This window comes from Pimephales promelas, chromosome 21 (assembly GCF_988280905.1).
Source record: "Pimephales promelas chromosome 21, fPimPro1.hap1.1, whole genome shotgun sequence".
NCBI lineage: Eukaryota > Metazoa > Chordata > Actinopteri > Cypriniformes > Leuciscidae > Pimephales > Pimephales promelas.
The window spans coordinates 11,762,793-11,789,099 of NC_142789.1; the positions used below are offsets into that span (position 1 = coordinate 11,762,793).

Genomic DNA, 26,307 nt, shown 5'->3' on the forward strand with positions numbered 1-26,307 from the left:
GCAATAATAATAATAAAACAAAAGCTCGCAACATATGAAAAAAAAAAAGAACTATTCTGCAAACAACAAGTGACGTCTTGGACCGTTGATTACTCTTCTGCGCATGCGGGTCACTTCTGGGTCATTTCACGTTCACACAGGAGATCACAAAAGGTCGCATTTAATTGGAAATGTGAACGACCTTGCAAAAAAAAAATCGAATTTTTTCAAAAAATCGGAATTGAGCATTAAGCCCTGCAGTGTGAACGTAGCCTTAGATTGTGTCATCCTCACATCGCTAAACTAAATCGAAAAAACATTCATCAAATGTGATCACGTTATTTTTTATTAAATCACAGATAAAAACAAAATGAACGTTTTTCTTTTCTTCATAACTTCCAAAGGATAGCTGATGCATGACTGCACGATCTCCCTAATCCAGCAAACATCCGACAGTTTCTATCACCCCGACTGCAGAACAGTACTAACAGGTTAGGCTGGTTAGCCCTTTGACTACCTGTCTACCTCTGCTTTCAAAGATGCATAGTCTATAATATTTCTCAGGGCTGTGAGGTTAGGCATAACGTTACGCCGAGTTTCAGACCAAAGTCCAGTTTGGGCGCTTTCGCCTCCGTCATGATCATCTATTGTTTATATACCTCTTACTTATTAAAACCAGTCAATTGGTTGATGAAACATTGATTTAAATTAAGATTCAATTAAAAAAAAATCACTTTAAAGAAAGGTTTCTTTGTGGTTTCTCTTTAAAATCTCGGTGAAAGTTTTAAAGTCGCTTTAATAACGGTCATGTCCGTGAATATAAAACGCATGTGTAAACTGATATTTTTCTAATGTCTGGAACACTGATCTATATAATATATCATTGTATATAGATGAGTGGTCTGGACTAGAGTGCTAGCATTCTAATACTTCAACAGGAAGTGGAAAACCGTTTAGTCAATTGAAACCGCAATGAATCAAATAGAACGGGCACAGAATAAGGTGGATAGTTACTATCACTGGCTGGCTACTCGCGGAGACTCGTTCTGCCGTACATTTATCAAATGGCTTCATGACATCGCAAATATGTTGCGCTGGTTAAACAACTGGCATTCAATGAATAAAAACTAGACAGAAATGTTAGATAGTGACGGTTTGGGTAGAGATCCAGTCAGAACTGATGTCCTGCGTTTGTGGTAAATGCGCACATTTGTAGCCTACTGTAATTTGCTGATCTATCCAGCGGCACGCGAGTTGGCATGCACTGCATGTCTCATAAAACGTTAAAAAATGTAAACGTCTGGGAGAATGAGTAAAGCTCACTTAAAAGTCTGATTAAGAGTGACGACGCAAAAAAAGCTATATTCAGTGCGGTTTTCTGTGCGCATACACACGACCGAAGCTTGCAGCCATACATGGACATATACACTAGACCTCACCTTGGGGTTCTAAGCATGCGTCAAAACCGCCGCCATCTTGGCACAGGGGTCTTGTCATAGGAAGTAGCAAGATAACGCTGCTATCTCTGTCTTTACTTCGAATTCATTGATGGTGGCGGACTTTTGTGCAGCGTATGATGTTCACGGATGATATCTGAACTAGGAAGAATGTTTTTAAAAAAAAATAATAATAATTTTTTCTTTCTGGAATCAATGATAAATACATGTCTGACCATTGGAACAAACAAAAAAAACAAGAAAAATCGCATTCATGATGATTTATGGTGATTTTATTTCCGTTAGACCTGTGTTTACTACATTAACGCTGATGCATTAAAGTGGAGGGGCTCCCCTGTTTCAAGATGGCGGCTCTATTGACGCATTCATTCCAATGAACTGCCGTAGCCAAGGTGAGGTCTAGTGTATATGTCTATGGCAGCCATAGTAGCGCGCGTCCCACGCAAGTACTGAATTGAGCTCTTCTTCGTGTCTGAATCGACAAAATAATAACTACAACATTGCGTCTAAATATCCGTTTTTGGAGAGCATTCATGTAAACTATGTCGGTTATGTCTTAAACAGTTGTGAGTGTATTTGGGCATCAGTGCATTTGTATCCGCATGTCATTGGACATGATATGATGTCTTAAAGTGACAGTAATGCGGTCTGTGTCCTTAATATTCAAGCATCAAAAGAAAAAGAGAAAAGCATTCACTGCTCGTTAATAGGCCTAGCTTTAATAAGGATTCATTATATTTAATTCATACAAATAAATATGTCTGCTGCTTGAAAAAAAATAAAGAATGATGTATGCAAGTAGTTAAAAAAACGCAAATATCATTAATTGAAAAGAAGACTGTTCTACTCTAGGAAAAGTGGTTTTATTTAATTTTAAGATATTTCAGTCACAGTAGTTAAATCTGTATCTGTATTGCATGTTCAAATTTTAAAATCATTAATATTAACAGGTTAATAGATGTTAATAGATTAATTTTGTTTTATCAATTTACAGATAAGTACTTTGAATGAAGCTAAATAAATATAATAATATATATCATAAACACTTTAATGTTGTTTTCATTATGTGACTAACAACAACTAACAACTATAGATGATAATAAGAAACAACATTTTTATTTTGGGACGGTTGACATTCACTTCAGGACGGTTTCAGGACGGAGGTGAAAAAAGTTAGTCTGGAGCCCTGGGTAGGGGATCAAATGTTAATCTGCAAGCAATGCCATTTGTCTTCAGAGGGTACTGGTGAGACTGAATTCCAGTTTTCCAGTCTTACAAGATTGATGATTCAATGAAGCAACTCAGCGTTCCTTTGTTGCTAGTTCTAAAGTGACGTTTTAGAATTAGTAACAAAGGCTTGTTAAACTGTTAAAGTGTCAACTTCAGATTTGAATCAGTGGCAGAAGGACACCGACATAGACGTCAATTGTAGACACCGACATTGTAGTCAATCACAGACATATCGATGAGCGCGTGAACACAATGGCCAATCAGAGGTGTTTAAGATTCCGCTCAACATGTCACAAAGGGAAAATTTCAGTACCAGCTTGCTACCGAAGTCGGTACTTTTTGACAACTCTACATTACAGTATATGAACTGGGCCCGCTCACCAACTTGTACTGTATGTCAAGTCAAGTCAAGTCAAGTCACATTTATTTATTTAGCGCTTTTCACAATACAGATCGTATCAAAGCAGCTTCACAGTGATAACATGAAAGTAGTACAACACAGATCAATAATATTGTTAAATATTAAATATCAACTAACCACAACTAAGCAAGCCAAAAGCAAGGCAAAAGCAAGGCGACAGTGGCAAGGAACCAAAACTCCATCAGATTGGATGGAGAAAAAAACCTTGGGAGAACCCAGGCTCAGTCGGGGGCCAGTTCTCCTCTGGCTTACATTCATATTGTTTAAATATAAATATTAAATATAAATATTGTATATACAGGGGTTGGACAATGAAACTGAAACACCTGGTCTTACAACACAACAATTTGTTAGAATGGTGAGGGCCTCATTTTGCATCCAAATACAGCACCAATTGACAGATAGAAGTCCTTCACAGTGACCAGAGGGATTATGAGCAGTTCCTCTTCCAGAACAGTGTCCAGGTCACTATATGATGCTGGTGGACTCGCTCCTCCAAAACCTTAATAATATTTAGATCTGGTGACTGTGCATGTTCAACGTCACTTTCATCTTCATCAAACCCTTCTGTCACAAGTCTTGCTGTGTGTGTTGGTGCATGATCATGCGGTTTGAGCATCAGGTGCTCATGATCCTCCAGAAGGGTTTGGTAGTCCTCGGCAGTGTCGTGTCCATCAAATACAATCAGGATTGTCATGATATTGGAGCTCAAACCATCACTGATCCACCCGTGCTTCACTCTGAAGATTGGCCGCCACGCATTTAGATGTGAAACCTCCAACATTGGCCAGTGTTTCAGTTTCATTGTCCAACCCCTGTATATAAAACGGCGCCATAACATATCGCAGGCGTTGAGTCGTCTCTTCACAGGCGTCTCTGAGTCGTCAAGTCGTCTCTTCATATGTCAGCCAAGTTTGGATGAAATATCTGATTCCATTTAAGAGTTATTTATATACATTTAAGTGAAATTTGCCACAACCAATTTAAATGTTTTGTTTACCACTATAGTTTCGGACACCACTACAAATGGCTGTCCCCTCAAGGGTATACGGGAGGATTTCAGATTCAGCCACAGTGATGGTTGCCTTATTATAGCTAATTAAACTGAAGCTAAATTAAAATAACAAATATAAATGGCTAAACATTTCATTTAAGCAATGTTTTATCAAAATCCATCAAAAAAAAAAAAAAAAGGAAGTTCTGTTAATTACCAGGATTGGCAAAATTATTAGCCATCTTTAAATGGCAATGATGGGTTGATTACTCTGCAAAGCCAACGCTACTTGTGACGATTGCTCTGTCTCCTCTCTCTTCATGCGGATCATTACAAGAATCAAAGCCAACAGGCTATAAACTGTCTCCGCCTTGAAAGCCTTGCTTAAATTCAGCTCACAGCAATGAGTGAATGGTACGCTTCCCTGCTTACCTTGTCTGTGACGGCACACATCAGAGAGTAGAGCTCGTCTGCTTTCTCCAAATACGTCCCCTCCGGCTCCTGAGAGAGTGAAAAGACAGAGAAACACTTTAAACATCATCACAATAGTACTGTATGTTAGGCTACAACAATGATTGAGTGTGCCAATAAGGTATTTGTGTGTAGGCATTTCCCATGACGCAAGTGTCCTGATGAGGCTGTGGCAACAGTGAGGGTCAGTTACAAACAAGGTCTAATCATGGCTGTCTCAAGGAGGCTGATCACTACTGACAGTGAGTAAGTGGCCGGGGGTTTGTGGAGAGCATGACGTTGTTCCAAGGGTCCAACGAGATTATTAAGTTAAGGCTGACAATGAAAATCCTAGCAAGGTCAATCTCTTTTTAACAGCCCATCTCAGATTCTGCCATCTAACTCTTCTGATTTACAGACCATCAGTGCATGTCTGCGGAAATTTACTATTCCTGCCTCGATGGATACAGTGAGTCTGCTGATTTCACAGGAAGATGAGTAAAGCGTTTTTCAGGTAGGCTCAAAACTAGGGTACAAAATAGCCTATTACTTATTCATTTTGATGTTTTTGAATGCAAAAACCAAGTTGACCTCAAACAACAATATGATAAAATTTAAAAAAGCCAGTTCATGACCCCTTTAAGGGTAATAATAACCCATTGATCCTCAAGCTTAAATCCATTTGCACATAGCGGAGCAGACCTAGGCTCAACTGATGGCAACTGATCTAAGGAAACCATTCTGCTTGACCTCCATCAGAATTCAGTCAGCCAGGCTGTTAATAGACACCCCCACAGGTCACGATTATTTAGAGGGTCGCATGGTTTAATTCAGGAGTTTTGCAGGGTGCACACACAGAGCAGGATTGTTGTTTCCCCTTCCAGGAGGATAACGGAAACAATTCCGAAAGAGAAATTAATTTTCTCAGAGCAGCTTTAATTTACACGCTGTGTGGCATGCCAGTCACACCGCATGTGTGATGTTGGGCGCAGCCTCTGGGTCGCAGTTGCAACGTGTTATTTTGGGTATTAAAGCACGTATCAAAACATTTGTTTTAGGTTCTCTCTCACAGTGCAGAGGTGAAAGAAGCGTGTTTTCCAGATAGGATGTGCTCTCCCAGAGGCTGGAAGATTAGCCGCTCGGTAAACAAGCTGAGGGGGGGGGAGGGGAGGAAGAGGAAAACAGCAGATATCCAGAAAGAAGGAAAGATAAAAGGTTGGAGCCACCGAGCAGGTGGTGGGCAAATTTAACACTTTGTATTAGCATTTCATTTATGTGTCTATAATTGATTTTGACATGGGAGGAATTACGCTCAGGTGCTAACAGATGTAAACATTCATCATGTTTGAAAACTGCTGGTGGTGAGGAGACCAATCCATATGTGCAACTTGCTTTAAACAAACATCTTTGACCCAATCATTTCACCGACACACAGCTGTTACAGCTTACAGTACACTTACACTTTTGAGGATGGTGGATGACACTCAATATACCCATGATTGATTAATGTTTTTGTTGCCAATTTTTATGTACTTGAATTACGTTTAGTAGATGAATTTAAAGTGAGAGTGTGTCATTAGGCTAGCATTGAACCCTTTTGAAAAGAAATAGGTAATAGAAAAGGACTAAGCTGGATTCATTGGTTGTTGATTGGATGAATTCGGTCCTGAATTGCAGCCGATTGTATAAAAGGAGCAGGGTTTAAGCAGACTAAATGATTGGAAAAGTCTGGCATAAATTAGGCACACGATTCATCCAAATTTTGAGGTTTTGACAAATGAAACATACGCATGGTTGAATAATTTGCAATAAGATTGATAACCGGTATTTACAAAATGTGAGTTTTTATTCAATACCGATTATAAGATGGATGGTCTCTGATTTAAACTTTAGCAGCAAAAATAAATAAATAAATAAATAATTTGTTAATTTTCAAACTGCTTCACTGTGATTTGACTCGAAACAACATATAGGTAAATAGGGGTGTAACGATACCCTCATGTCACGATTCGATACATAACACGATACTGAACTCACGATAGAACATTATTGCAATACTCCAAGACATATGGTAAAAGGTTAATAAAAAATGTACTGTTGATTAAAATGCTAACTTTGATATTACATTGTGGGTTTAAATGAGTAGGTTTGGACTTGCTGCTTGTAACCCAAGGACAATGGTGACACCATGATAAAAATATTCAGGATTCTGAAGCTGAAAAGAATTATTATACAGAATTATTGTAGATGAATATTCTTGCTCTTTTTCACTGACTAGATATATTTAAAATAATGTCAGCCACTTTTTACTGGTAACATAAGACATTTGACATTATCAGAACCCACCAATATTCCCCCATTGCATTATTATACATTATAATCAAGATTATATATAGTAGTTTAAAGGGATACTCCACTTTTTTTTGGAAATAGGCTCATTTTAAAACTCCCCCAGAGTTAAATAGTTGGGTTTTACTGTTTTTGAATCCATTCAGTCGATTTTCTGATATATAGAAGAATATCAGTAATCAGTTTCTGGTCTCATTGACTTCCATAGTAGGAAAAAAATATACTATAGTAGTCAATGAGACCAGAAACTGTCTGGTTACTGAAATTCTTCTAAATATCAGGAAATCGGCTGAATGGATTCGAAAACGGTAAAACTGAACTGTTTAACTCTGGGGGAGTTGTAAAATGAGCCTATTTCCAAAAAAAGTGGAGTATCCCTTTAATGTAGTACTGGCAGTAAAACTCTGAAAAAAAATTATTATTTTTTTTTTCTCACAGTATTTTTTATTTTGGGGGAACTATCCACGATACATATTGTCACTATCCACGATACGTATTGTTGAATTTTTGTCTTGCGATATATTGTGGCACAGTATATTGTTACACCCCAATAGGTAAATACTGCTGCAAATAAATTATAAATCTTGCTTGTGTTCATTTAGTGAACAAAAGTGCAAGAAAAATAAAGACCTTAATTATTTCAAACCAGATTATCACAGAATTTACTTTGTGCATTTCAGTAAACTTGTCAAATTGGCATAAAGAACAACAAAATAAAGAATAATTATTTTAAACAATTAAAAAAAATCAATATCAAGATATACTGTATGTAAAAAATATATCATATGAGATATATAATATATAATATTATATACTATAGGAATGAATTTTTTTTTTTTTTTTTTTTTTTTACAGCACCTTTAAGACTGTTATTTGCAAATGACCTTTGGGTAAACTTTTGCTTGTGACCTTTTGCATTATGAGGGTAGATCATGTTACTGCATACTGAATCCCAATTGATAAGTAAATGTAATAGCATTGCTCTAAATGGCAATTCTGCCATCTCATAACTAGTCTCAGTGGACCTAATCATATTTTTTGATTACATCTATCCCCAGATGTTACCTGTGTGTTGGCTCCCAGTCTCAGACACATGCCTCCAGTGCCCATGCCGTCACCCTGCTCGGACGGATTCAGGTGGCGACTGAACCGTGGAAGTGGGACGGCTGGACGACTGTCAGAAAGGAACATGTTGGCAGGCGCTGGTATGATTGCAGCATTGGTCACAGGACCTGTTGAGGAGACAAAGTTGTGGAAAAAAAATATCAGTTCTCTCTGAAAACTGTAGCAGTTTAGTAAAGGTTTGTAAATACTGAAATTCTCAAATAAAAATCATCCATTTTAACACCAAGCATTTTCTCAGTCACCCCTGAAAACAATGACACGCAAGAACATAGTGTTGTGAAAGAGCTAAACACATATCTCTGCAAATATTATGCATCTTTTACTGTACATGTGTTCACACAATCAAAAGTTATTATTTTTGATGACAAAATAAAATATATACAAACCTCCAAAGTAATATTTTTTTCAAGAACGTTATCACATTACGAAAGATTTGTATTAAAATAAATTAAAAAAAATCTGTTTTTGCTTTTGTGAACTGCTGCTCCTCAAAAAAAAAAAATATCATGGTTTCCACCAAAAAACAAACAAACATATAAATAAAGCAGCAATAAAAGGAAATATCATAATAATAATATCATAATCTAAATCATAATAAAATAATTTGCAAGGAATCTGGTTAAAAGTAAAAAAAAAAAAAAAGGTTAAAAGTTTAAAAGTTAAAAAGGTTCAAACTTTTTAAAGGTTAAAAGTTAAAAAAAAAAATCCATTGACAAAGATTATTATTGATATTTATGACAAAAAAAATGTGATTAATCAAGTTAATTTTGTCATCATTAAAACTTCAGAATTCACAGTGAATAGTATGTGTACAATGCAACAGCAAAGATCTTGTTTACATTTTAAACAAGTCAAGTGACAGAACAGGACAAGGACTCCTGTATGTCACCCCAACCGTCTTTACCTTGATTGCAATCCTAATCCATCAAAACTTCACTAGTGAGACGCTGGTTTGCTTTATCCAGCCAAGAAACGAAAGGTTAGGATTTTGCCAATTATATGAATGAAAGATCAAAAGGATAAACGATGCAGATTTATTTTTTACAGCCATTTTTGATCATATTTACCAGGGGTATGATTAATTCTGGGCTCGACTGTATATATCAACAGGGTTCTTGCACACTTTTACCCTGGTGGAATATATACTGTATGTGTTTTTGGGCGACAAGTCGACTCTAAATCCAGAAAAACTCAAAGTTATGAATTTAATTATTTTTTCCCCACATCAGTTCTCCCCCCTACTTGGATTGGAAAGTGAGGAGATAAAACCGGCAGATAATCTTTTACAACTCCAGCACTCTGAAAAGCAGAGCTCTTTACCTCCCGCTTACAATGTCGGACATTTTTATTTGCCCATTACTGTCAGTGTAGAACAAACTAGCACCAAATCACTGAAACCATCTGTCTGTCTGAAACCTCTTTTATACTGAACAAGACACAGTGGCAGGAGAACGTTTGTTTTTGTTTTTATCGAGTTGACGCAGAGTCTGCAACACTCTTAGGAATGAAACAATGTTCCTGTGGTTCACCTGAGATTAATTAACAACAACCAGGTCCAACTGAGCTTCTGGCATATGCTGTCTACTGTCCTCCTTACAAGAGCTAAACACAAATCATCTGCACCAGTGAGAACTGTGGCAGACTCAACTGAACTACATTAGTTTGTGTACTCAACATCCCTCCAAAGCAGACTGAAGGATTCAAACCAAAGCTAGCGTAAACGATGATCATGTTCTCCATCTAAATAGCGTCAATACTTCAATGGAAGCAAGAAAATCTGACCCTCTGTACAAATTCATTCATCACCTATGTTCACATATTTACCAGTACTCATTTGATTAGGAAAAGAAAAAAAAAAACATTAAATATAATTTAAAAAAATGATACACTACTGTTCAAAAGTTGTTCAAATACATTGGAAATAAATCCATTTATTCATGCAGTAAGCACACACTCAATTGATCAAAAATGTCAGTAAAGGCAATTCAAATGTTATAAAGATTTTTTCAACAATGACAAGAAATATTTTTTAGCACCAAATCAGCATATCAAAATCATTTCTGATTGATCATGTCATGTGACACTAAATATTAATAGTTAATTTAAGTTTTAACTCTATTTTAGGGCAAATAAATACGTCATTGGTTAGCATAAGAGACTACTTTCAAAACCACAACACCCCGATTTGTTTGGATAGTGTATATTTTATTATATAGTATTACATATTATACAGAAATATATATATATTTAGCACACTAGGGTGACTAAGAACATGAAATTGTCCAGTCATGACTTCTTGTTTCACAGCAGTTTAAATATGGCCAACATGTTTTGGAGAAAAACATTTATTTTATAATGTGATTACCCCCCAACCCCTATTATATATATATATATATAATATATATATTAGAGCCCGACCGATAAAGGATTTTGAAGGCCGATACCGATACAAATATTTTGGGGTTTTAAAATCCGACATTCCGATATATCGGCCGATATTTTTTTTTTATTAAATATTGTTGGATTTCACACACGTGTAAAAGAAAAGCTTGCTTTTATGCACAAGATACGTTTGATAGTTTTTCTCTGTGTCTAAATGTTCACTCCTCACAAGTATAACTTACATTTTGCAATGCAGGGACTGTAACTAGAGATATGCTAGTTATAAATACAGTAATGATTACTTTATTTAGGCAGAAAAAGTTCATTGTTGTTTCCAAGCTCATTAATGTTAACGTTAGCGGTCTTCCACTGATGATAGTGGCATTAGCTAGCTTTGTGGTTAGCTAGTCTATGATGAGCCATAACTTAGCAAAAGATAACATCATACTGCAAATTGTAAAACATACATTTTCAATATAACAGGCCAAGGAGAGATGATTGAAGCGTGTTTTGTCCATTTTTATTTTATTTTTTAAATATTCATTTATCGGCCATTATAACTGCCGATACCTAATATACCTAATATCGGCAGATAATATCGGCCGGCCGATATATCGGTCTGGCTCTAATATATATACACACACACGTCACTTTCCCACCAGGACAACCCACCTCAGCCTGACTGAGCGGCAAAAGATCTGCTGTGTGACTGGATTTAATACAAACAAACTGCAAAAATTCGACTAAAACTAACAATTTTATCAATTTAAACTAACTGTTGGACTCAATATAGTGTTCCTTACAACGTACTAAAGATCCAGTGATCCATGGATATTGACATGCAGCCAGGAATCGTGTTGCCTGACATTTATGTTTGCCTGATTCACACCGGGGAAATAAAAGCAATTTAGACATAAACATAAGCTAAAGCAAATTTACCTGCGAACGCTTTATATAAATACAATATAGGTAGGTCTAAATCTGGGTGATCACTTATATCAGTGTTATACTGTATATAGCCTATTATATATATCATCATATTGCCCAGTCCTAAAACTTTATAGTTTTATTTATTAAAAAAAAACATCCAATAATGCAGAATATGCAATGATATATATTTAATTGATGAGTTGTTAATATATAACAATACAAAATATGGGTATGGTTTTAAACCTAAATTCAGCATATTGACACAAAATACAAAAACAGCAAATCCACCTTTCGCTGACTGGAGTCCAGATCCATTTGCTCCTCTATATCAGTCTGTAAAATATATACCTCTGATTTTTTGTCAAATCTAGTTGTACAGTCAATCGCAAAGCTCTTTCCCACTTTATATGTGTTGTGTTTGTTTTTCGTGGCATTCACGCTGAAAACAAATACAGCCGCTCAGTCTTTTTGCCACTCACTGAGTAACTGCTGGCACTCCGGCCCACGGTGACGTCACACGCATACCCTCTCTATAATTAAATAAATTAAATATGAAAAATCCAAAATAAAAGCATTAGAAGTACTTTAGTGCCAAATCCTAAAATTACTTCCAGAACTCATAGGTCTACAGTAGTTTGTGAATCCCAGATTTACAATATGGCCTTTTTTTCCCAATTTAAGGAAAATAAGATGGTTTATTTAAATGCTACATTAAAGTCGGCAACACAGTGTGGACCAATATATCAGTCTAAAATTATTAAGAATCAAAAAACGGAATCTAGATCAGACATGCACCGTCAAGAGCTCAGACATTTCCATAACAGCCCAGAAAATGCCAGTGATTTTCCATCAAAAACAGATGAAACCCCAGCAAACATAATTGAGGTGGGGTAACTGTTTTCAACAGCACAATTTTGTCCTGTCAGCCTGATATTCTCTAAAGATTAATCATTGAATAATTTCACAGAAAGACACAGAGTGAGAAGATCTATCACACAGAACAGTCTGGTGGCAGATTAGATGAGACTCATAAACTGTGTTGGCGTTTTATAGAAAAATTTAAAAAAATGAGCTCAATCACTCACATGGTCTGAGATATTCCAGACGCTGATGACATCAAAAGTTAAAACTGGCCACACGGGAAGTATCTCGCCAGACTGGAATTGTTTGTTAAGGGGTTTTCATTTCCCCTGGCAAAAGTTGCAAGACATCATTAGATTAAAATAATATAATCAAATATTATAATAATTAAAGAAATAAAATGCATGAGTGTGTGCCCATGTGGTCTAATTAAAAGCAGGGTTCTGCTGTAAGCATAAAAAAAAAAAAAACGATATGGAGATCAACTTCAGGCTGCCTTCATTTTTGTTTTCAAGCAATTCAAAAAAAAAAAAAAGTCACTTGTCCCTTCTATTTTCTCTCAAGCCTTTCGATTAAGAATTGTTGATTTATTGAGGCCAGTCAAATTAACACAAAGGCACTTTCACAATCTGAGCTTCCAAAGCTCCCTGTGCTTTCTGCAAAAGACGGTGATAAATAGGCTTTTTGCAAAGCAGTGGCTCAGTGAACTGTGTGTACATTAATCCCTGTTTCTGAACGATGCCAAAACAATTATGATAAAACAGGTAAGCAGTGATGCAGCTGCAGACACCCAGAGGACGCGCTGGTCTCTCGGCAGTGCGGATTTGGCGGGAGAAACAAGCCGCTCCTCTTCAAATGCAATTAAATTATACGGCTCTTTTCATCAATTCAACCAGAGAGGATGCAGAGCTCACGGTTTTCATAAGCCCTCTTTCAGGCCTACAATACCAACATCTTGCTTGTATAACTAATATTTCCAGTAACTAGACCCTGATGAAATCTGCAGACTTGCTTTCTGCCCTTTTTGGGATATTATGTGGAATGGATTTACCCAGGTTGGAATGTGTTAAACAGAGTGCATGCTACACTGAAATTGTTATTCTGACATAGAGCTGCTCGATAAAAAACCTAAGCCACTATTTATTACATCACCGGGTGGGTGATATAATAAATAGTGTTTTAGGTTTTTCAGGAAGACGTAGGCTATAACAATGGTATTCAGAAATTAGTGCAAGTAACAGAAATGGAATAATGTAATCAAACGTAAAATAACACTGCTGTATACATTAAATATAAACTAATCCTCAACTTTATTCATTCAAGAGTTTCATTCATGTCTTTTGTTGTTTGATTAACAATGATGACTGCATTAGGTTTATTAGGCTGCTGTCACTTTAAAAAGGAACGCACGGACTCGATATACAGTTACACACATGCTCTTTCTCAGTGTTTACATTAACTTAAGACATAACGACTGTAGACTTCATTTTACATCACTCACTTATTCGGCAGATTTGGATTTTAAGTTTGGCTAAGGGAGGAATGAAAGTGCACCGCTGTGAAGGAAAGGAAAGTGCACTGGACGGAACGCGGCAGCGGCAAAATAATCTTTTTAACTCGATTATGTTGTTTCCATAATCGTTGGGAGCCAAAATCGAAATACAATTAAATCGCACAGCCCTATGCTGACAATAATAATTTGATATCTATAAAAGAAACTCACCAACCGATTTTTAAAAATATATTTTACTAGGGCTGAAACGATTCCTTGAGTTACTCAAGTTACTTGATTACAAAAATTCCTTGAGGCAAAAAAATCTGCCTCGAAGCCTCGTTAAATTTGTATGATGTGCACTATACGTGCACGCAGGGATCTGATTGTTTCACACGGACCGTTGTTCAAGAAGCACACCGTAGCGCATGATACATTGAGGCTACTGTACGTCCACATTAATCCGGATGCATTTGAAAACAGGGTTTTTGTTTAAAAACACTCTCCGTCCACACTAGCGTTTTCAGCCGTTTTCCGACGTTTTAGTGTGGATGAGAAACTTCTAAATTCACTTAACTGCGCATGCGTGAAACTTCACAAAAGCTCACTGAGATAATAATGTTATCGCACATAACAGGATAATTTTATTTAGCAAAATATCTCACCATCACTGATGCGTCCAGGTCGCATTCAATCATCCTATGGTTGGTCTAAAACGCAACTGATCTCCTGTTTTGCCGCAGGACAGCAAATGTAAGAACATTATCTGTCATCTTTGTAGTGCTACAAAGTAGTAACATAGAAAGTAACATATTTTAGCAATAGTGTAAAAATGAATAACACATAACAGGCACAATACGGATAAATATGAATATCTATTGGTACTACATGGATCACATGACTAAACTTACGTCATCTTTTTGAAATACCTTCGGTTTCACTGTCCACACTACAACGCGAAAACGGCTTTTTCAAATTTATCCACTTTGGAGAGTGTTTTCCAAACGATACGTTTTTGTTGACTTAAAACGCCGTCTCAGTGTGGACGGAAGGCCAAAACGGAGAGAAAAATATACGTTTTCAAACGAAAACGTATTAGTGTGGACATGGCCTGAGACTTGTCGATTGAGCTAATTTTCACGCCATCCCCCCGATTTCTCACACTGAAGTGTCGATCACTTCGGTCAAATGCCTGAAAGATGAGTTTGTCTATAGATCTACGGATATACGGCATCTCAAGAAGCTTTAAATGCAACCCCAATGTTTACCTGTGTTATGCTTTTTCTCCTGTCCCAAACCCTTCTCGGGTCATATTTTTCACCCGTATGTTTGAGCTTTACTGAGCTGGCTGTAGCAGCAGAACGTGCAGGCAAAGCGTAATCGTGGTCCATAACTACAATACAGACGCATATAAATATTTATATTACGCTCCTTCAATGAATGACCTATTTTAAAACATTTTTCATATATAGGGCGCACCGGATCATAAAGCACATAAGATACTGCAGTCAAACGTTTGACTGGGTTTGCGTTATGCATCCACTATGTGTTAAAGGCTAAAGGGAATGTAGTGAGTGCGCGGCGGCGCCGGAGGTGAGGCATTTATTTAGTAAGCATGAGCATGCTGAAGCGAAAGAGAGAAAATAGAGGAATCAAAGGTTATATGACGCCATAGACGGGCGACGAACGGAAATAAAGAAACGTCCCGTGTCTTCGAATTAAACTATAAATTTCTCCGTATTTGAAATTTGGTGGAAACTGTCGGGATAATGTAAGTACACATCTAACAGAAATATATAACATAGATAAAGTTATTTTTGCTATTTTTAAAGCAGAAAAAATACATATTGTGGCTTTAAAATATCCTGTAATATAGTGCGAGCGTGCATGGGAGATGTTGAGCACACTTGTCTCTCTCGTCACACGCCACTCAGATCAATTGCGGCAATTCATCATATGCTTAAACTTTTATTAGCCAAGCAACAAAAATTTCAGCATAAATTGACTAAATTGATGTGATGGAGGAACAAATATTGTGACACATACACACACACACACACACACACATTTTATTTACATTTATTTTGCATACATTTGTGTACCTGTTTGGCTTGATAGTTTATATTAATTTATTTTTGTTCTCAGGTGGGTAATTTGCAGAAGGTGCAATCCTTCTTTTGTAAAGTTGTATTAAGAAGACAAAACTAAGGCCAAATGGCCTTTACTATTTCAGTTTGTATTCAAAGTTTTACATGTTATGGGCTACATGTTTAAAAGTAAATTGATTTAACTGTATTGTTATATACAGTAATTGTTGGCACTGGTACTTATAAACAAAAAAATGGGTAAAAATTGCAATAAATAGGCTTAGTTTCGGAGCCAAATATTGGAGTTGGAATAAATACCTCTAGTTTTTTAAAGAAATAAAAGCCAAACACCTTATCATTTTCTTTATACATTATTACAAATTATTAACAAATTATCAGATTACTCGATTACAAAAAGAATCGATAGCTGCAGGCTTATATTTTACTATATAAAAAACTATATTTCAATTATATATTTATATATACACACCCACACACAAATTAAAACCATTATTTCAGTACAGCATATATGTAAAATCATGTATAAATTCATATATAATAGATAGATAGAGAGAGAGAGAGAGAGAGAGAGAGAGAGAGAGAGAGAGAGAGAGAGAGAGAGAGAGAGAGACAGTAGGTATCTATTTATTTAGTATCTATTTAAAAATTAGATATAGGTTTTTTGTCACTATTGATTATATCATCTAATAAGAACTAGACATAAATTATATGATTACTATGAATAATGGAATTCACACTGGATGAAATATGTGGGGGAAAATTCCATGTCAGTCTGCCATCAAGTACATAACAAATGAATGCAATGAATTTCACAAGTTGACATAAATTCCAAAGATGGAGCACATAATATGCTGTGAGTTTGATGTAATGATAGCAGTCATCCCAAATTTAATGATGACAAACATTTTATATCAAGCAAATCCCCTTTGAAAGACCCCTGTGAAAAAGTTTGGCGTATTTTGAATGTACTGGAATACAGTGAAGCTCCATGACTTGGTTTCTCAGACTAGCAGAAGAATATTTTGTTCAGATGGGATTTGGGAAATGATTGATTCCCTTCAAATTTTAATTATTCATTTGTTTGAGACTTTCATTTATATTTAGTACGCTTCCCGGTTTGCATCTCTTGTGTGGTTGAGTAATCGGAAGGGGAAAATGCGATGACCTCCAAAAAGCTGAAATAAGAAATCAAACACGGGCTTAATCGCACACACAATGAAAGAAAGATTACAGTATGCATGCGTTTGGCACATTAGTGCACTGAACAGGAGTACAATCAAATTTGTGTGAGAGAGAAAGTCGTGATCTAAAGACAAAATGAACGATTTTCAGCTAGAGATTTAGCTGGCGGGCTCAATTAGCATTGGATTAATATTTATTAAAAAAACAATACTAGAGATGAAAAAGATTGTTTGGTGCATCCAACATCGTGTGTCATGCTGAATTAGGTTTAATATCACTCTTCTAGATCAAGGCTTAAAGATAACATACATGGAGAAGACCTTTTTAACCAAGCACAGGGTGAGCCCGGCGGATGCATTATGTATGCGGGTGGCATAACATGAATGTTAATGAAGGTTTTAAGACCTATAGTAAAATTAAGGATGCCTGCGGGTGGTTTCACAGCACTCAACACATGCGGGGACTCCTCACATCATACTTTAGCACGATTCCAGTTTGCATGCTTTAAAAAAAAAAAAAATCTGAATCATTTTATTTGACCAGCCCATATACTGTACCAGCCAATCCTGTTCCTGTCGATCGACTGTCCTGCACAGTTCATCTCCAACCCTAATCAAACACACCTGAAGCAACCAAGCAACCAATTACAATCTTTAGTATCACTTGAAAATTAAAGGCAGGTGTGTTCGATTAGGGTTGGAGATGAATTTATTAAGCAATTCGATATTCTGATCTTTTTTTTTTCCAAGCACATTTTACCAATTCCAAACCGCATCAAGAGAGAGACATCAAACAGTCAGAGCTAAACTGTACTGAGGGCGAGTAAAATTCTGTCATCATTTACTATGTTTACACCTGGTCCCTTCATGCCTTTTTACTGATGATATCTGATTTGTTGAATCTGTTCTATTTACATCTGGCCACACAAATGTGTCTCTGCAAAACAAATATAATTTTCAATTCCAGGGCTACAAGCAAATTCATGTCAACCAAATTGTATGTATTTAGACTGCAATAGGAGAGAAAGCAGCATCAGCACTGGTAATGAAGATGATTGTGTATGCAATGCTGAAACTAGATGAGTACTCAGATACTCATCTGCGGAGGGCCATATCTGTGGCATTGCATCTTGCAGTAAAGCGGTCAAGGAGCCGGTATAATGTAACACGCTCGGACGCATTTGTTTATTTTTAAACTATTTTTGGGAGGAGTAAAATTTACATATGTGGCTTTCAACAACCAAATGTGCTTTGAAGTGGTTTGAGTGATTGGATTTAAATCCGTCTTGAAAGCACTTCGAAGGGAATTTACACCTGGTCTTTTCAGGAACAGCCATCCAATTACAGAAAAAGCAATGAAGTGTCCAGGTGTAAATAGACTCGATATGGTTTTGTGGAACATAAATTCTTTAAGAATCTAGAGTATCAGTCGCACTTTTCCAAACAATGAACCAGAAATTTAAGTTTTAGAAAAGATCTAGGTTCATTTAGAATTGAAACTTAAAGGAGCTGTATGCAAGATTTCAATTAATCATAATTTTTCCCTGATATGTCACTAGACATTAAGAAATCATGTTCATTTCAAATACTTATATCACTGAAAACAGTAGTCCGGCCAGGATATTGTCAATTAAAAAGTGCAGTTGCAGCCCTCGACTGGTGTTGATGTTGTCATTTTGTGTTTTGCTCCGATGAGTTCTGACCCTCCACCGATCTACCAATCACAGAGCCAGTAAACTGTAAAAAATAACCGTGATTTTAACGGTAAAATACTGTAAAAATGCTACAGTGCAAAACTGTTAATTGGTAAAGAGAAAGTTTCCGTACTATACACGGTAAATAACTGTGATATAATTTTACAGTAAAATACTGTTAAATTTACAGTTTTTGAAAGTGAAAAAGAACAAATCATTGCATAATTTACAGTGAAAAACCATAAATTGACATTCCCACGATTCCATGTGTGACACTTCACATTTTATGTATTTTTGTTGAAATAACTATGGTTCCTCATTGTTTTATTGTGTTTTTTTTTCTAATTAGTTAAGTATATTAGGGTTTTATGTTATATTTAATGTTGTTTAATTAATGTTTATTGCATTTTTTTACCATGATGGTGCTTAATGTTTGTGTGAATGACATTCTGCAGCTTCTTTAAAGAAGTATTGCTTTCTACAAGTATTCACTTGTGATGAGCTGTGATTGCTCATGTAACTCTCATCACTACTGTGATGATTGTTGGTTGTCAGTGTATTACAATGGTCTAAAAAGAGATATCAATGTCAATAAGTTGGTAAATCCACATTTTATCAGAAAATAAAATACGGTTTATTACTGTAAATTTTAAGTTAAGTCTGTAAAACCATTAACGTTCCTACCATATTTTTAACAGTAAAATTCTGGCAACCACAGCTGCCGTTTTTTTTACCGTAAAATTTACGGTTTATTTTTTACAGTGTAGTGTTGCGGCATTCGGGTTGCCAGCTAGTTACCACAGCTGCAGATACAAACGTGTCGGAATCGGATAAAAAAAATTCTAACGTTGCGAAACCTAAAAAAAACTCTATACGAATCCTAACTACTAATATCAAAAATAATTAACAGAAAAAAACTCAGTGGCCCAGTTTTGGCCACAATCTTGCATACAGCTCCTTTAAGTATTTAAGTTCTATTTTATTTTTTTACTTCAAATATTTGATTTTTTCATTTTTTTTTTTATTTTAATGTTATTGTTAGTTTTTTAAGAGTGTTCTAGATTAAGTTTATTTACTTTTTATTTTAGTTTTATTTATTTACTATTTTAGAGTTAATGTTAGGGGACAACCGGGATGAAAGTAACAAAGCGATTTTCTCTGAGACCTGACTACATTTTCGAGATATGACAGCACTTTTGGCATGCAGCCAGTGACGAGCCTCTAAATATCACGTGATTTCATCATTGTTTCACGCAGTTAGGTCCGTAAAGCAGTTTTCCTGTATGATAAGTAAATTACTGAAGCGGTACTTTTTTATTTACAAGTTGTGTTTTCATTTCCTGTGTCACACAGTAATGATCAAGCTTATTTAGAGCTGTAACACATCCTAAAGTTTGCCTGGTCAGAGTTTTTCAGTATACAAGTAAATTGTGTTTAAATGTCAGGAGTTCCTGTCGGGACGAAAGTAACACTCGTTATACTCGTTATGTCCCGCTATAGGGAAAACAAGTGTTTCTTTTGTACCGCTGCTAATGTGGTGACTTTCTGTGTGTTGCAGCATTTATTAAAACATGTTTATGTCATCTTATACCAACATAATATGGCAAATATTTATGAGGGGGATTTTAAAGCTTAAGTCACATTTAAATCAGCTGATTTCTGTCTCTCCATTTTTTTCACTCAATCTGTTGTTGATTTACCCTAGTCACATTAAGGTTTTAGCCATATTTTATAGCTTTAACACCTCCACCTATGCATTTGCAGGATCTCTATCCATATTTTTCTAATGCACATTTTAAATGTATGCATAAAAACAGCTGAATAGAAACATGACTATTGTTACATTATGTTGACATTTTTTATTATGCTAATTTAATTTTCATATTTTTCATGTTGAAAAAAAAAACATTTTATAAAATGGACTGACAATTAAAAAAATATTCTAAATAATTCAACTATGTACTGTTCGGTTACTTTTGAAACATTTGATGAAACTGAAATTTAAAATGAAAAACAAAATGTAAATCAACATTTTTTTTGCAAAGATAAAGGCTAAAACATGTGTGCAGTTACATGGTCGTACTCTGGTATATTTAGGCTATTTATATTTAGTGCCTTCAGATCAGTTGGACATGGCTGTGATTACAAGAGGTAAAAACGATATAAATACTGTTTGTTTTCTCACACAAACTGCTCGTTTTGTGTCTTAGGCCATCAATGTGTACTTACATTTACGAGTCATTAAATCACGTTTAATTTGGACTTCTCTGTGCATGCTCTTTGAGGTGGGCTCTATAGACCTCCATTACAGTATATGACTGATAGACAACGGTTTGACCGAAAAAATATCAAAATTGAATATACTTTGGAAACAAAGACACCTACATCTTGGATGCCCTTGAGGTAAGCTAAAACATATCAAACATTAATTTCAAAAAGAAATATCCCTTTAATATCCCTATAATAAATTAAACAGCAAACCACTCAAACTTACTGATTGATCCAATTAATCCCTCAATAGAGAAAAAGATTATCAGTTAATATGGTATAAATATATGACTCTAGAATATTGCTATAAATAATATGGTATAATATAATATTATAATGAAGTCATATGGAATAAATATAGGACTGTTATTTGATTTATAACATATTAACTGATAATCTTGTTCTCTATTAACTGGATCAAATCAGTGAATTGAGTGTTTTGTGGACGAATCATTCTGAATTTTTTGCTTTACTTCAAGACAATGAGGCGGCAGCATAAAGAGCAGCATTCGCAGCAGGGGTCTGAACACGTCAATTACCTCAGACCCATTTATGAAGCATTTTATGAATTATACACACCACTGAAACCATGATGGCAACGTCTGGTGATGGCCTTGTAATAATGCATTGCATTATGTTACTAGCCATTCAGCTGTGCAGTCTGCACAATCCCATTTGCTTGAATACAGCGTGAAATGCCTTTTAAGAAAAACACCTGGAAGCAGGTTGGCTGAACAAAATGTGGCATGGCTGCTTTGCTCGTAGTGCCTTAAATGTCTGTCTTGGGGAAAGTACCAGACTGGAAGTGACATTTCAAAGATTCTTCAAAGGTTGCTATTCAGCAAAATGTAAGAGAAATATATCACTATAAAAGCATGAACGCTTTTATATTATTTTAAACCCCATCAGACGGCGACCAGTGAAAAGTGTGCAACCTCCATAAAACTGCTTATGGCCGCTAGATCTGAAGAATCAAGATAAATGTGCCAATTTCTGTTTTATTTTTTATTTTTTTGGGGGGTGGATGTGACAAGGGAATGGAATAATGCATCCAAATCAGAATGTTTTTTGTTTGTGTGCAGTAGAAATAGAAAAGAGAGGGATAAGAGACAGAGAAAATTAAGCACATGTGCACATCTAATATGCTTCGATCAGTCTGGCACAAAGGCTGTATTGGTTGTGCTAATAAATGCAATCTGCTAAGTAAAAAAGGTATTTGAAGAACAAATAACTAATGAAGAATCAAGAACTTTCATTTAAGAAAGTAGCTCTGTTTCAAATAAGAATAAATGCACACTTAACACAAATTTAGTCAGTTTAAATATTTTAAAACATATTTTTTACAGATAAATGTCTATATTGACCTTATGCACAGCTGCACTACTTCCTGAACTTAAGCCAGCTCCTTGTTTCATGTCTGCCATTATTCACCGAACTTGATTAATTCAGGTGTGTCTGATTATTGTTGCCGTGACTACTGAGGTCAGGCACACCTGGATTAATCAATGGGCTATATGCACGCATAAGTTCCGCATTTGACGTAAGGATGCTCGTCCATTTCCGGTTGTGTAGATTAAAGCGGAGGAAAACCGGAGAAAACGGGATTATGGCAGAGTCTTCAATATTTACTGTCCTCCCGTCTTTGAAACGAAACGTACATACGTTTAGATGTAATTTTATATATAGTTATGTTTATTTAATATAATTTTTAAAAGAAGCATAAACACAACGAGGGGTGTCTGTTTTATCTGTTTTTGTGACTAACGTGTCATTAGTATAACCATGAATTATTAAAATTCAATATAAATTCTCGGTATTGCATTGGACTCTATGATCGGCGGAAGTTATCGAGCATCCTTAATCCTTCACCGGAAATAACGCCGTGCATAGAGCCCATTTGGCCAATAATGGCAGACAGGAAACAAGGAGCTGACTTAAGTTCAGGAAGTACATAAAGTCCATTGAATGAATTACTTAATAACCTCTGTAACATTTATATTACTTTATTTGGGATTTGTTTTACTTTGTATAAGTGCATTCTGGGATTTTCTTCCCTGTAAAGAATCCATGGTACTTTAGAATTCACAGACAAACAAATTTAAGAGATAAATTCAAGATGGTGGACAAGATTACAAATACATATTTGGGAGGCCCAATCACCTCTGATACTAGGAGAAAAGGTCAACGTGAATTGACAAGTGGAATGGGCATATGCCATTCCCCTGAACACACAGGTATAGAGCTGGCATGCATCCACTTATTCAGATTTGTTCTTCGGATCCGAGTGAAGAGTCTTCTATAGAAAAGCTCATTCCATTCTCCCTTGTTTGAGAAGGACTGTGTTACATATGTCCACTGTAGGCGAGATGAACTTTAGTGCAGTTTATTGAAACAAAGTGACATAAAATATAATCCAAAACAGGTTTGACTTGACTATGGCTTGATACAGATGTAAGGGTGTCACGATTTCAATTTTAAATCGAAATAGAAATTAATTTAAAATGGAATCGAATCGAATAAAAAAATGAAATCGTTGATGCTGCCGCGCCCCCATGTCACATCAGTTCGGCTTGCCAAGCAGGAAAAAAAACAACAACAACAACAACGTGTTGAAGTGTGAGTCTATGGTCAGCCTCCTCTAACTTAGCTACAGCCATTCAAAAGATAGCAAGATGCAGGAGACTCAGACAGAATTTTAACCCCTCCTCTTTCATTGAAGTCGCAGGCGTAGAATTTGACAACGTTCGCGCTTCAAAAAAGCCCTAATCTTCCGCATACGCACAACCGGCACATCCGGGAATATAACTGTAAATTTTGTCCCCGCCCCCTTTTGGGGGAAAACAAACTAGACTCCCCATAGACTTCAACACAAAATAATGGCAAAAACCAACGTCTGTACACAGCCGACAGGCTGTGTCAAGTCATGTCAAGTAATTATATGTCCACCCTGCCTGCCATAGAGCGTGAAAGATACATACACAAACTTAATTTGGCCAATTTAAAAACATGTCCCTTTATTCTCCCAGCATCAAATTGGTGTAGCAACCCCACCCAGTGTTTTACCCGGACATTTACTTGTACCACATCGAGTCACCAGGTAAGCCAGTGAATTATTTAATTTTTTTTTTTTTTTAATAAAAAACCTTAAAGAGTAACTAAACACTTAACCAACTTTTTTTAGTTAATGATCTGTAAGAATGGATCTTTATTAATACCAGTCATTGACTCGAGTAACTTTTTTGGCATTTGTTTATAAAGTGTTCTATTTCTACAATATATGGTGTAAAAACGTCTTAGTGCTGCCCTCTTCAGGTTGAACGGTGGCTACTGCAGTTGAATTTTCCTATTGGATGTTTGCGGTGGTACGCGACACAGCGGTTGTTGGTGACGTAGGCAAGTTCCATACAAAGAGATGCGTCTCAGGTGCACGTCCCCCTCCGCGGGGCTCTGCCCACTTTTCCAGCATTTTTCAAATATTGCCAGTGGGTGGAGTCAGGCTCTGACCAGGGGTTTAGTTACCCTTTAATGTATATATTATGAATTTATGATGATGATGGCAGGTAGCCTGGGCTAGTTAACAGGCATAAAAAATGTATCTTTCATGCTCTATGGCAGGCAGGGTGGACATATATTTACTTGACATGTTTTTTATGAGTGATTTCTTAAGTTATTTACGCCTGTCGGCTGTGTATGGACGTTGGTTTTTGCCATTACTTTGTATTGAAGTCTATGGGCAGTCTATTTTGTTTCCCCCAAAAGGGGGCGGGGACAAAATTGACAGTTAAGTTCCCGGATATGCCGGTTGTGCATATATTGATAGCGGCTCCCTGATGCACGCAAATTAGATAAAATCTCCTGGAATCTAGAGTGAGTGAGCAAGAGCGAGCGTGGATGGCGAGACAGGAAAAAGTGTGCTCCAAACCGTATTGCGCGCACGGCAACGAGGGAGAGAGGGAGAGAGCGAGAGACCTCACGTGTGTGCCTCATGAAGTGCATGTAAAGGGTTCGCACACCGGACGAGAAGTGCCGCGCCACGACAACTCTAACATATCGCACACAACATTTTTAACGTTGATTGAATAATAGCTGATGTTTGAACGTTAATCAAGTAAAAGCGTCTATCACGTTAAATCTGTTATTTTGTTGTAACGTTATCAATGGGCTTTATGCACAGCTGCACTACTTCCTGAACTTAAGCCAGCTCCTTATTTCCTGTTTGCCATTATTGGCCAAATTAATTAATTCAGGTATGTTACAACTGAGAATGGTCCGGTTTTAACCAGGCTATATGCCCAGTGGAGTTCCCGGGTGAGTACGACATTGTAGCCGAACTTAGTCGCAAAGGCTTCCCATGCCAAGTTAAAGGGTTAGTTCACCCAAAAATGAAAATTCTGTCAGTATTTACTCACCCTCATGTTGTTCCAACCCCGTAAGACCTTCGTTCATCTTCGGAACACAAATTAAGATATTTAAGATATTAAGATCACTCCTGCATACTAGTCCATAGGCTTCTTGAGGGAATGACAATTGATGGCCTCGAAAAGTCATTAAAGACATCGTTAAAATAGTCCAAGTGACTACAGGGGCTCAATCTTAAGTTTATCAAACGACTAGAACACTTTTTGTGCGCACAAAACAAAAATAACGACTTTATTTCAACTATTCGTTTATTTCTCTCTCTGCCTCGAGTCAGGTTACTAGTTTAATAGCGTAAGCTTCTGTTATTGTACGTCACACGCATCACACACACATGACCAGCGTCGGCCAATAGTGAGCCTTTGTGTGACGTAGCTCTACGCTATCACACTACGTTAACTGACTACAGGCCCATAGAGAAGGAAGTAAATATTTGAAATAAAGTCGTTATTTTTGTTTGTTTTGGCGCACAAAAAGTATTTTCGTCGTTTGATAAACTTAAGATTGAGCCACTGTAGTCACAATGACTTTTAGATGCCAGCAAGTGTCATTCCCTCAAGAAGCCTTTGGACTAGTATGCAGGAGCGATCTTAATATCTTTAATATCTTAATTTGTGTTCCGAAGATGAATGAAGGTCTTATGGGGTTGTAACAACATGAGGGTGAGTAAATACTGACAGAATTTTCATTTTTGGGTGAACTAACCCTTTAAGGGTAGTGGCATTCTAGCTGATCTCTCTAGCTCACTTTCAAGATTTGGGTGTACTTGATGTACATGGATTTGAGTGATTTGTGTATACATGGGGACCTGGTGCTCAAGCAAGCTTTACCCAATGCAGAGCATCTCTTTTCTTGGAATAGAGTTGGATTCAGGCGCTATGACAGCATGTCTCCCCGAAACATTGGTTCCACTGAAAAAAATTCCTGGATCCTGGGGTATATGACATCCTCTGCCGCAGTTATGTCGTTC

General features: G+C 36.5%; 1 protein-coding gene across 1 annotated transcript in view; it reads right to left on the minus strand.

The window, feature by feature from the left end:
- The window catches only part of wdr18 (WD repeat domain 18), a 99,971-nt gene that overhangs the window by 9,498 nt on the left and 64,166 nt on the right, over positions 1-26,307 (minus strand). The window contains exons 8-9 of the mRNA XM_039655908.2: positions 7,946-8,112; positions 4,514-4,582 (exon numbers count right to left, since the gene is read on the minus strand). Of these exons, the coding sequence (XP_039511842.2) occupies positions 4,514-4,582; positions 7,946-8,112 (236 nt within the window). The remainder of the gene's footprint in view (positions 1-4,513; positions 4,583-7,945; positions 8,113-26,307) is intronic.